General features: G+C 33.6%; 1 protein-coding gene across 1 annotated transcript; it reads right to left on the bottom strand.

Annotated features, from left to right (window-relative positions):
- Nucleotides 1-5192: 5192 nt before the first annotated feature.
- On the bottom strand, nt 5193-6249 carry LOC101963968 (olfactory receptor 13C9). Its single transcript, XM_078045171.1, has one exon. The coding sequence runs from the start codon at nt 6167-6169 to the stop codon at nt 5213-5215; it is 957 nt and encodes a 318-aa protein (XP_077901297.1). The 5' UTR covers nt 6170-6249; the 3' UTR covers nt 5193-5212.
- Nucleotides 6250-14324: the final 8075 nt, after the last annotated feature.

Genomic DNA, 14324 nt, shown 5'->3' on the forward strand with positions numbered 1-14324 from the left:
AACTTTGGTTTTGTTTTGTTTTTATGTATTTTGGCTTCCTGGATCAGGTGGAAGCTCTAGGAGGGCAAGTGTGTTTGTTCTGTTCACCAATTCAACTGTGTCTAGAACAGTGCTAAGGAAATATTAAGCAACAGGAATGAATTGAATTGAGTATCATGTTGTAAACATGTTTTTAAATTTTTCTTTTCATCATGTTTAAGATGTTTGACGTCTTAAAGAAAAGCTTTCTGGCTGGAGACCCTCCAGTGTCTAGCCAATTCTTGGACATAGTAATGGGCCCAGCTGAGAACATGCCTTTCAAACTAACCAGTTTAGAGCCATCACTCCTCTATCTGTCCCATACACCCAGGAAGCAATATCCCTCTACCTCAGTCATCCTAGGACCAGGTGCCTGGCAACTAGGGATTTCCCCTTGGCACCAAAGGCTGAAGAGATTATTGAAGTTGTCTGTGCTGTTCACCCTGCCCTGGACAGGGAATCTTGACTTTTCTATGGAAATCTTAATAAAGGCTGTGAAATCAACCTTCCCTTTTCTCCTATCTTCTGCCTCCTGACCATGCTGGTGTCTTCCTTATATGTCTTGCATGATGTGTCATTCTTTTGTTTGTAGGACCTGTAAGTACAATAAACTTTGTTTTCCTGAGTGTCTTCTGTGTCTCTATAGCTGCAGCTTACTAATTATCTCATGAAATAATACACAAAATGATCTTTGGGGAACCTATAATTTATTTTATTATAAGAAAATGGGACTTATAACTCTCTACTTATGAACTTTTTGACAGTCAATTACATGATATATGTTTTAAAAGTTAAAAAATAGAACAGAAATGTCTCATCACGAGAAAAGAACACATACATAGGCAACTCTCATTTTATGCTATTTTGTAAATGCTAACAAAAAATGTGATTTCTCTTTCAGAAACATATGTAACTTTACATACATACACACAACATGTATATGTATGATAAGTTTATTTTGTATTATCACAATCTTTTCAATAATTCTAATTTTCTGCCACCCTAATTTAATCAATTCTGGATAAATATTTGTAATTCAATTCTTCTTGTAAATCTAGAATCATTTTAAAAAATGAGTTTAGCTTCTGTGTTGATGTGTATATGGCTTTATGACTGAAATATCTTCTTTATGAATTATGACAGTTATCACTGATTAGCATATCAATCTTATTTGATACTTTAAAGTTAATTTCCATTCTTATTACATGAATATTACACTAGAACTTTCTTTTAGATTCCTTCTGTTTACCTCTCTACAATTTTTTAGTTTAAACTTTTTCTTTGTTTCAAGTACTACTTATAAATAAGAGAGTTTGACTTAAAATCACTTTTAAAGTTCTTTTTGTTAATTTTTTTAGATATAAGTAACAGTAGAGAGTATTTTGACATATTATACATATATAAAGTATGACCCATTCCAGTTAAGATCCCATTCTTGTGGGTGTGCATGATGTGGAGTTGTCTATTAATTTATGGTTGTCTGTTCACTTATGAGCATTCATTTTGATTCATTCATAAGTTCAATTCGTTGTACTGCCTTTCCTATTTCCATCCCCACTTCCTCTCCTTCATTCTCCTTTGTCTAATCCAATGAACTTCTATTCTTCCCCTCACTACCCTTCCTTCTTGTGAGTTAGCATCCACATATCAAAGTGAGCATTCAGCTTTTGGTTTTTGGGGACTGGCTTATTTCACTTAGCACATTTTCCAGTTCCATCCATTTACTGGTGAATGCCATAATTTCATTCTTATTTATGGCTGAGTATATATACTACATTTTCTTTACCCATTCATTTGTTAAAGGGTACCTAAGTTTGTTCCATGGCTTGGCTATTGTGAACTGAGCTTCTATAAACATTGATGTGGCTGTGTCACTGTATGCTGATTTTAAGTCCTTTGGATACAAATCGAGGAGTGGGATAATTGGATCAAATGGTCATTCCATTCCAAGTTTTCTAAGGAATCCTCTGTATAGACTGCTTTCCATAGTGATTGTACCAGCTTCAACTTGCAGTCCCAACAGCAATGTATAAGTGAACATTTCTCCCCACAGCCTCAGTATAGTTTTAATTTGCATTTCTCTAATTGCTAGAGATGCTGAACATTTTTTCATATATTTTGATCACTCATCTCTCTTTTTCAGTGAAGTGGTTTGTTCAGTTCCTTTGCCCATTTATTGATTGGGTTGTTTGTTTGTTTTTGGTGTTAAGTTTTTTGAGATCTTTATATATCCTGGAGATTAATGTTCTATCTGATGTGCAGGTGGCAAAGATTTTCTTCCATTCTGCAGGCTTTCTGTTAATATTTTTGATTTTTTCCTTTGCTGTGAAGAAGCTTTTAAGTTTGATGTGATCCCATTTATTGATTCTTGCATTTTAGGAGTCTTATTGAAGAATTTGGTTCCTAAGCTGACACAATGGAGAGTTGAGCCAACTTTTCTTTTAATAGGTACAGGGTCTCTGATCTAATGCCTAGGTCCTTGATCTACTTTGAGTTGAGTTTTATGTAGGTAAGAGACATGGGTTCAATTTCAATCTACTATATATGGATTTCCAATTTTCCAGGACCATTTGTTGAAGAGGCTATCTTTTCTCCAGTGTATGTTTATAGAGCCTTTGTCTAGAATGAGATAATTAAATTTATGTGGGTATGTCTCTGTGTCTTCTATTCTATTCCTTTGGTCTTCATGTCTGTTTTGGTTCCAATACCATTTTGTTACTACAGCTCTGTAGTATAATTTAAGGTCTGGTATTGGGATGCCTCTTCCATCACTTTTCTCACTAAGAATTGCTTTGGCTATTCTGGGTCACTTATTTTTCCAAATGAATAACATGACTACTTTTTCTATTTGAATGAAGAACGCCATTGGAATTTTAATAGAATTTACATCAAGTCTGTATAGTGCTTTTTGTACCTTGGCCATTTTGACAATGTTAATTCTGCCTAACACAGAATATGGGAGATTTTTCTATTTTCTAAGGTCTTCTTCAATTTCTTTTTTAGTGTTCTGCAGTTTTCATTGTAGAGGTCTTTCACCTCTTTTGTTAGATTAATTCCCAAGTTTTTTTGTTTGTTTGTTTTGGTTTGGTTTTGGAATGTTTTCTTTTGTTTTTGTTATGTGTGAATGGGATAGCTATTGTGAATGCGACAGTTTTCCTAGTTTCTCTTTTGGCTGATTCATCACTAACATATAGGAATGCAATTGATTTAGGTGTGTTAATTTTATATCCTGCCACTTTGTTGAATTCATTTCTGAGTTCAAAATTCTTTCTGGGAGAGTTTTGTAGGCCTTCTAAATATAGAATCATGTCGTTGGCAAATAGGGATAGTTTGAGCTTTTCTTTTCCTATTCACTTTAACTTATTTCTTTTGTATAATTGTTCTAGGGTTTCAAAGACTATTTGGTTTTTTTGGGATGGCTAACTTCACTGAGCATAATCTGCTCTAATGCTATCCAAATCTTATTAGAGCATCCAAGCTCTTCTTTTTAATGAGATTACCCCTGTTCATGTCTTGTCTGTTGTCTGATGAGATCTGTGACCTTGGTGATCTTTTTGAGCTGTGGTTATTACTAAGCTATTCAATTATAATATTGAACATATATAAACACTATTTGTTGTTTACCTTTGTGTGTTGCTAGAGGATAACTTCTTTGCTTGCCTTTTTTCCCCCTCCCTCTCTCCCGCCCTGCCTTCCTTTACTTTCTTCCATTCCTTCTATTTTTTTAATTGTTCATTATTTCTACACTGTGTATGACTTTTACAATTAATGAAAATAAGTGTTCGAAATGTTAACTTTCACTCTAAACTAAATCTATAAAGTGAATGAAAATTTTATTTTCATACAGTCAATAATTATACTTTCAAAATATTTGTGTGAGGTTTGGAGACAGAGGGAAGGAAAGATTGAAAGAATTCAGCTGAGGAAATTTTGATGAAAATACATGGACTTCCTTCTGATTTTAGAGTTGAAATAGAGTCATAGACCTCTTGTAGTTAGCTCTTCAGGGCATTATTCTGAAGTTTCATAACTTTTGTCCATATTTAATCTATGAGTCAATTTAAAGTTGTGCACAGATGTTCAGAATAGTCTTTAATAGCAGAATATTTAAATTGCCTTCTAAACCCTGAAGCAGATCTTTAGGATCTTGTGTATCTCCACAATGAGCAGTATTTCAACCTTTGTTTTCAGGGAAAATTTAATTTGACCTGTTCCTAAAATTTATTGCTAAATATTAGTTTTCTTCTTAATGTTAAACTAAAGAAATGTAATGACACTTTATCTGAACAAGAGGAATTGAATTACACTTAATCTTAGTAATCATTTTTTCACACCTAGTAATCATATCCACACATTGTGTTTCGGTGCATATCAGGAGTCAATAAATTTCTGTGACAAAGTGGTTACTTATGGTAACTGCCTTTTTGGAGGTTAAGTTACTAATGAGGATATGTGAAGACTGGCTATAAGTATAAGAGACACAACGAGCTATTAATTTTACAGTCTATAAAGCAACCTCTGGTTTAGAGGTAAATTACTGGAAGAACAAGAAATAAATTTATCAACTAGAAGAACTACTTGAACTGAAGGTTTAAATATTTCAACATACTCTTGCAAGGTAGTGGCTAGCCTCAGTAAGACCCGGTCTCAAAATAAAAAATAAAAAATAAATCTCGGGATGTAGCTCAACAGTAAACTGCCTCTGAGTTAAATTATATACTCAGTGCTAAATAAATAAATAGCATGTGATGGCTAAAGTAGATTTGCAGATTAATGCAAAACTGCAATAGAAGCTCCCTAATAGAAAATATGAATGAAGCATTTGGGGATTTTCTCTGGGGATTTTTTTCACAATAGAGAGCTATGTTAATTTTTAAAGATTTGATGCATTATTGCCTATTTAATACTGTATTTATGCACAAAAACGAACATAAAAAGGTACACAACTTCCTACCTTGATACTGCAAAAACCTAAAGAATGTGAAGAAAACAAAAAGTTTGCAAGTACCCATATCTTGATGGCAGGTGACCTCTCTCTATGTCTTATGTTACTGTTTTGTACCATGAAAACTCTTTATGAGCATCTAATAATTTTAACATAATACACAAAACAGCAAAGTTAAAGTAACCAAAATTCCAATGTAATTCTCAAGTTTTAACAATGTCCAATTAGTTCACAGCACAATATATACATTCACTTGCAAATTAATATTCTGCTCAATAAATTTTTTAATGCCTCCTTCACATCCTTGTTCCTAAGACTATAGATTAAAGGATTCATCATGGGAGTCATCACCCCATAGAACATGGATATAAGTTTGTCTGTTGCATCCAGACCATCTGAATTAAGTGCGTCTTTAGACTTGGGTTTCATGTACATGAAGAGAATGGTACCATAGAATATTATCACCACAGTCAGGTGTGCTGAGCAGGTAGAGAAGGCTTTGCTTCTTCCCTCAGAGGAATGAATCTTGAGGATGCTAGAAACAATTAATGAGTAAGACATAACAATGAAGAGCAGTGGCATCAAAATGAACAACGTTGTGGCCACAAGCATGATGAACTCATTACCTGAGATGTCAGCACAGGCCAACTTCATGACAGCCAGAATTTCACAGGAAAAATGATTGATGACATTATTCCTGCAGAAAGGCAACCGTACCACAAATGCAGTTTGCACTGCAGAGTTGACAACCCCTGAAAGCCAGGAGCCAGCTGCCATGGTCACATAGGAATTCTTGTTCATGATGATGAGATACCTTAGGGGATTGCAGATGGCCACATAGCGGTCAAAGGCCATCATTCCCAGGAGCACACACTCTGTTGTCCCCATGGCCAAGCCAAGGAACATCTGCACTGCACAGCCAGAGAAGGAAATGGTCTTTCTTTCTGTGAGGAAGCTCACCAGAGTGGAAGGAATTGAGGTGCTAGTGTAGCAGATGTCCAAGAAGGAGAGGTTCCCCAGGAAGAAGTACATAGGGGTGTGGAGGCGAGAGTCGAGGATGGAGAGTATGATGAGGGTTCCATTGCCCAGAAGGATGACCACATACATTAATAAGATGAGTACAAAAAAGAGTACCTCAAGCCTTGGGTAACCAGAAAGTCCCTTCAGAAAAAACTCCACCAGAATGGTTTGGTTTTCCCATTCCATTTTATCATCTCTATTTCACCTGTAAGAATTCAAAGCATTTTTTAAATATTTTTTAACTATTCCACTATAATAAGCCTAAGTAAACCAATGCACAAATATGAAAAATTGTAATAAACCCAGTGAGAAGAAATAGAAATAAAATCAGAAATAGAAGAAGAAAAATAAACAGAAAAAATGGGAGTTCATAACCCACTCGAATCAAAGGTATGAAAGATGATATGTCATGAGCTTTGTAATGTTTTGAACAACCAATAAAAAAAATTTTAAAAATAATGTAAGAGGATGAGTATGAGAAAGAAACAATTATATTGATTATTTATTCTGGGCTAGGTTTGTTTTTCATAGGAATCTTTATCATATATTATGTCATTGAAACCTTACAATATTATTCTTTTATAGATAGTAAAACCTAACATAGGGAAGTTAAGCCTGAAGTCATACATTAAATGCTTAGCAAAGCCTGTGTTCAAGTTCAAGCCTACCTTCCTGTGGCACATATTTATCTGACATTTTTCTATAAACCATAAAAATAATACACAATGTGTCATATCAGAGATGAGGTAAATTACTTAGAAAGGCAGTGTGGCTCCAGATCAGAACTTGGTAATAACCCATAAGTATTAAAATAGTAAAAGAAGTGAATCAAACTGAAGAGAGAAATGAACCCAATCATATTAGTGCCTAGTTGTCAATAGTGGGGGGAAAGAGGGTGCAATTCTTGTGCAAAGCCTAATATTATTTTTTTCTCTTTTTTAAAATTTATTAGTTCTAATCAGTTATACCTGACAGTAGAAAGCTCTTCAATTCAGTGTACACTAATGGACCAGAATTTTTCACTTCTCTGGTTGTGCATGAAGTAGAGTCACATCGTTTATGCAATCATACATGTATCTAGGGTAATGATGTCCATCTGATTCCACTATCTTTTCTACCCCTTTGCCATGTTCTTCCCTTTGCCTTATCCGAAGTTCCTCCACTTATTCCATGCACCACCCTCCTTATGGATTAGCATTCACTTGTCAGAGAAAACATTCAGCCCCTGGTTACTTTGCTTAACATGATACTCTCCAACTCCATCCATTTACCTGCAAATGCCATAATTTTATTCTCTCTTAAGGCTGAGTAATATTCATTGTGTATATGTACCACAGTTTCTTTAACCATTCATCTATTGAAGGGCATCTAGGTTGCTCTTATACTTTAGAAATTGTGAATTGTGCTGCTATAAACATTGAAGTGGCTGAATTACTGTAGTATGCTGTTTTTAAGCTTGAGGATATAGACCGAGGAGTGGGATAGCTGGGTCATATGGTGTTCCATTCCAAGTTTTCTAAGGAATCTCCATACTGCTTTCTAGATTGGTTGTACAAATTTGCTGTCCTACCAGCAATGTATGAGTGTGCTTTCCCCCCACATCCTCGCCAACATCGTTTGTTGCTTGGATTCTTGATAACTGCCATTCTGACTGGAGAGATATGAAATATTAGAGTAGTTTTGATTTGCATTTATCTAATTACTAGAGATATTGAACATTTTTCCTTACATTTGTTGATCAATTGTAAATATTCTCCTGAGAAGTGTCTGTTCAGTTCCTTAGCCCATTTATTGATTGGGTTGTTTTGTTTGTTTGTTTGTGTGTTTGGTTTTTTTTTTTGGTGTTAAGTTTTTTGAGTTGTTTATATATCCTGGAGATTAGTGCTTGATCTGATCTGCGTGTGGTAAAAATTTGCTCCCCAAATGTAGGGTCTCTCTTCACCTCATTATTTCCTTTGCTGAGAAGAAGCTTTTTGTTTGAATCCATCCCATTTATTGATTCTTGATTTTATTTCTTGCACTTTAGGAGTCTTGTTAAGGAAATCAGGGTCTAATCCAACATGATGAAAATTTGGACCTACATTTTCTTATTTTAGGCATAGGGTCTCTGGTCTAATTCCTAGGTCCTTGATCCACTTTGAGTTGAGATTTTTGTTCATGGTAAGAAATAAGGCGTTAGTTTCATCTTACTGCATATGGATTTTCAATTCCCTCACCACCATTTGTTGAAGAAACTATCTTTTCTCCAATTTATGTTTTTTGCACCTTTGTCTAGTATGAGATAACTGTATTTATATGTGTTTGTCTCTGTGTCTTCTTTTCTGTACCACTTGTCTACATGTATATTTTTGTGCCAATACCACGCAGATGTTGTTACTATAGCTCTGTAGTATAGTTTAAGGTCTGGTTTTGTGCTGCCTCTTGCTTCACTCTTCTTGCTAAGGATTGCTTTAAGCCTAATATTCTTCTCAAAATGCAATGTCTTTTTAGGGTGGAATAGCAGTGAAAGAGATAGAATGATTTTTCTATCCTAATTTTTTAAAACTATCATTCAGTTAAAAATAAATTGACTTTTTACCTTTTTATGTACAACTCTAAGAATTTTAAACATGTATAGAATCAAGTAACTACCACTATAACCATATCACAGAACTCTTTTATAACCTCCCAAAAATCTTTCATACAATTTCTTTTCTACTTACTTCTTCCACATACTCACAAACCCTGTTAACCACTGATGTAATTTCTGGCCCCATAGTTTCACTTTATCCAGAATGTCCTACAAATGACATGGAACCAAGCTGAGCTTCTCTCACCTAGCTTAAAGCCTCTAATATTCATTCAAGTTGTTAGGGCTAAATAAGAATTCCATTGAATGGGTGTATTACAGTTGTCTATCCATTTATCTTTTAAAGAACATTTCAGTTGTCTCCAGTTCGGGGCAGTTATGATTAGAGTAATGTAAGTATTTTTGCTTCAATTTTTTAATGAATATCAGGTTCCATTATTTTTATGGTAAATATCCAGTAGTGGGATAATACACATATAGAAAGTACACATTTAAATTTGCAATAAAAGTAGTTTTCCAGAGCAGCTGTGTCACTTTTGCATTGCAACCAGCAATGTGCCATCCCATCTCCATGAACATTTAGTATTGCCAACAGGTTTTGGAAATTCATTTTAATAGATGTGTAGTTATATTTCATCATGGTTTTAATTTGCATTTCCTAATGACTAATGATGTTGAACATATTTCTATGGTCATTTTTGTGGTAAAGGATCTGTTCATATCTTTTGCCTGTTTTTAAATGATTTTTTAAAAATTTCTGTTGAATTTTCAGAGTTCTTTACATGTTCTGAATGTGTGCTTTATCATGTATGTGATTTGCATATATTGACTCCCAGTCTATGACTGCTAATTCTGTAAACATCCATCAATTGCCATTTTAATGAATTGCTATAAAAGTCTAATAGAAAAAGACCCCAAAGAAACCCTATAATTAAGAAGATAACTTCTAACATGGCAGTTCCATAACAGTTCACAGTTTGAATGTTTTCAGGGAACTATCCAGTTTTATCACCCAAGAATTATGAAAGGTGTTTGTCACCCCTAAAGTCCTTCCTCAGAAGGTCATGAGCCACCTCTGTGAATTTTTTCCCCCAAAATAGGCCCCTCCTAATGCTCCTGTACACATGCATAAACATATACAATTTTCCAATTATATCCTTGTTCAGCACAGAATCCATTGAAAGTGCTCCAATCAATTCACAAAACAAAAAGTAACTCTGGAATCAAACAGGCACTTAACACAGGACATTTCCCCTTCTTAATGAAACTTTACACAAGAGCAAAGTCTGAATTAAGGGCTTTCACCCTATTTCACTCCTCTTCTAACTACCCACACTGCTCTGCCTTTAGCCATTATTAGAGTCTTTTTCTTTCACTCTACTTTTCCCTTTTTTTCATCCTTTTTACCATTTATGCTTTGAGATTCTTTTATACACTAAATATGAATATTTCTTTTTTATCTCAAGCCAAGATTTGCCTTCTTAATTCTATGTTATAGGGAACACCACCCAAATTCCTACTCCTTGATACATGGTGGCTGAGAAGCAATTTTACTTTAAGAATCATTCTTCTAAACACTGCCACCATACAACTTATTATCATGTCAGGTCCACTTTTCCTAGTAGAAAACAAAGCATGCATTTAAATACTATCTTCGCCAGTCATTAGTCCCATGGTCTTGGGTAATTTACTTCCTAGAGTCTCCATATCCTCATGCATAATAGGATATTTTAATAGCCTCATTATGAGGACCTTCAGAAAATAAATTAGGTAATGTCTGTAAAGCACATAGCACATGGCAAGTACTATTTTGATTTCCTTCATCTTCTGGTGACTTGTTCTTCCATCATCCTTCTACAAGAGTATCTTCGAATATTATTTATCAGTTAGGCTTTACCAGGCATCTCTCCTTAACCAATCCAATCTACTATTTTTCATCACATCTATGATTTGAGATGGATGCACACTATAGCAAAAGTTTACTCACTTTGCAATGAATAATCTTATACTATTATAACAAATGTCCACTGCAATTTGAAACAAGGAACTCACAGACTGACATTTGATAATAAAGGCTATTGCAATTCATTCATCTAAAATCTAAATGTAAATGTAATACAAATATAATATCTAAAATTATCATAGAAATGCATCACTAACAACAACAAAAAGAAATACTCAAAACAAGCTTCCAAATATTCATGCAAACATAAGTCAGAATTTCTTCCTGTTAGGAATTTCTTCCTGTTAGGAAGAAATTTGTAAAAAATTATAATGACTCATTGTTCCTCTTCATTTTCATTTTTCACAAATCCAAAGCTGTATTCAAATAAATTCCTAACAGCCTGCCCATGTAAAGGTTCCAGGACAGGAACAAGGTAAAACATTGTCTACTCATGATTACTATGGACAAACATTTGCTAAAGTGAACCCAACAAAGCTGAATTGGTGCTAAGAGGTAAATAGCTACAAAATCAAACTTTGGTGAAAACAACCTGCTTTACATTTTGATCAAGAGTTCAGATCTGCAGACTATTGTGACCTCACAGAACCAAAAAAAAATGATACTATTTGAAGTGTAGACACTTGTAGTGAAGCAAGGAGTAGGAAATGCATTCTGACCAAATAAATCTTTATTCCCAGTTAGACCTAAGCAACCATCTGTTTTAGAAGTTCATATTGCTTTAGATTTACAACTATTCTTTTGATTGTTTTTCCTTCCTCCCTCCAGATTTCTAACTATTTTCTAACCTTTCTCTTGGAATCTTTATTCCTATTCCTTATACACTACTGCCATTAGGAAATAATACATCCCCACAACACATGACTTCTTTCAACTCAGTTCATAAAGTCTGACTCTTTTATTTGTTAGTTATTAGTATATTTTCAGCTATTACCTATAAAGGGAAGGTAGACTTACCTGATCAGACTGCCACACATAGCAAATTGTTCCTTGATCTTTGATTTTCAGGCTAGTCTACAAAATTTTCTACAATACTGATGGCTTTCTAAAAAAAGGTGTTACTGTTGGGGAGCCAATGTTTGGGAAACATTGATGACAAAGGTACCATTTCCAAATTATTTCAAAATTTTCTGTATATTACAGTCAAATGTGTTTCCAAAGGAAGTATAGTTTAGTTTCACTATTTCAAAAGGAAAGGAGAACAAATATTCACTACTTCAGTCTGAGAATGGGGCACATTCTACAGACCCAGTAAATTCTCTAAAGACTCAGGAACACAATTTAAATATTTCTTGCTCTTAGGGACTTCTGCAATTTTCTAAGCCAAAATTTTAAATTGCTTCAGGGGAAAGACGCTCAAAACTTTTTGAAACTTCAAGAATAATACCCTAAAGACTTAATTATATTGGGTCCATTACTGTATTTTAATTAACCAATCATAAGACTTGAGGACATACATTACCCCTTTCCTAACTTGCTATGTACTTCTCAGATTCCTGTTCCAAATGCATTCTAATGACTCTGTCCAGACACTATTCATCTTACTATGTCCTATTGGTAAATGGAAGTTACTAAGCTATATTCATTCTTTATTAATTCTTAGTTATTAATAATAATTACTTACAAATATTCATGCATTGTTATAAAACTTTATATATGTTAATCTACTGAAAGTCATATTTTTGTTTTTGTTTTTGGGTAACAGAGATTAAACTCAGGGGCAATGGACCACCGAGGCAAATCCTCAGCTCTATTTTGTACTTTATTTAGAGACAAGGTCTCACATGAGTAGCTTAGTGCCTCACTTTTCCTGAAGCTGGCTTTGAACTCACAATCCTCCCTGCCTCAGCCTCCCAAGATACTGGGATTATAGACATGTGCCACTGTACCAGCTACTTTTAAGTTTCTGTAATTTATAAAAATATCTATCATGTTCATTTAAACATAACTATTAATGTGGTTCATTTCCTTCTTTCCATCATACTTATTTTTCATTCCTTGTTTTAGATTACAACATTCTCTTTTATCACATTCTACTGGTTGTTGACGTTGGCAGGACTATTTTTTAAATTAATTTATATATTTATGCTATATTTTCATTCCAAAAATAGTTCTCTTCTCTGTCTTTACTCTCATAGCTTGACTGACAGGATCCAACCATTTTGCTCATAGAGATGAAGTTCCTTTCTAGTAGGGTGCTCTCTGACACCCTTAAATCCTTCAAACCAAAAGGAAGATGAAACTAAGAGAATAGTTAAACTCCCTAATTTCCATATTAATCTCCAATTTCCCAAATTTTATTGATATAATATAAAAGTGTTTGGAGTTTATGTATGATTCATCTCTCCAGCCTTATATGATGGAAACTTGAATAGTCTTGATCAATATACCTATTAATGTGCTTATTCATTGATCACTATTAGTACCTCTCCTGTTTTTTGTCCCCAGTCTTGAGGGCTATATTTATATATTGGTTTAATTAGAGTTCATTTTCAGGGGCTTTTTTCAGATTACAGTATAATATCATCAAATATTTCTTTTTATATTTCAGGTAAAAGTATATGACTCAACCATAAATTCTACATCTAAGAATATATGTGGAGAAAATAATGTATAATTACATATCATGTACAACATATAGTTAAATCTTATGTACAACTAATGTATAAAATAAATTATAAACATATAAATAATAATTATATACATATGTATATAGATTGTAACTCCTTATTAATTGACATATATTTATACTATTTGGTAATTTGTACTTATATACATTATTTACACACGGTTTACATATATATTGTTACATGTACATATGGATAAATAAACAGAATGTTAGATGAAAAGGATGTTTAAGAAAGATTGCCAAAATCTCAGGGAACTTCCAATCAGAAATTTCCTACCATCTCCAGGTGGCAATATTTATCAAGATCACAAGTGAATACATACAATTTTGACAACAGGTTTACTTTTCAGAAATTATCATACAGGTGTACTGGCATTACCTGAAAAGTGATTAACTTACAAATTGATTAATTAAAATATTGTTTATAATGACAGATGTGGAAACAATTTAAATTTCTACAAGAAAGGAACATAGAAACAGTGGAACACTATTCTACTGTCAAAAGAAATGAGGCTTTTTTCTGTACACTAATAAGGAAAGATATTCAAGAAATAATAGGTAGAAAAGTAATATTAAGAACAATTTATATGGCACTCCATTGTTGGTGTAAGAAAGATTACATATATATATATACATATATATATGTGTGTGTGTGTGTGTGTGTGTGTGTGTTGTGTGTGTGTGTGTGTGTGTGTATACTTTTCCCCACACATATCTCTGTAAATATAAAGTTTGTTAATTCCAGAAAAAGAAATGAATAACTTATCAACAGGAATAAGCTGTTTATTTTATATCCTTAAGTGCATCTTAAAATTTTAAAGCCTGTTCAAATTTTTTTAATAACATTTATACATAAATATAATCAATAAATAATACTTAACCTGAAGAATTCTTGCTTCTAAGATTCATAGACTTTCTCCTTTCTTTTTTCCCAATAATACACTGTATCATTACCATAGGACATAATGATATGTTTGAAAATTATTCTAAATTGCAATATTACACACTAAATGAGATTGCTAAACTTTCAATACAATCACATTCTCAATATAAAGATACTTAGCATATTGTCTCTAGGAGTTCTAGGCCCAGTCCATTTGCAGTCTCATCACCAAGGTCTGGGCTATTTTTTGACCTGACCTAGGGTCTAGTATACAATTCCATGTCATTTCTTTTCCAA

This window comes from Ictidomys tridecemlineatus, chromosome 4 (genome assembly GCF_052094955.1).
Source record: "Ictidomys tridecemlineatus isolate mIctTri1 chromosome 4, mIctTri1.hap1, whole genome shotgun sequence".
In the NCBI taxonomy this organism is placed as follows: Eukaryota; Metazoa; Chordata; class Mammalia; order Rodentia; family Sciuridae; genus Ictidomys; species Ictidomys tridecemlineatus.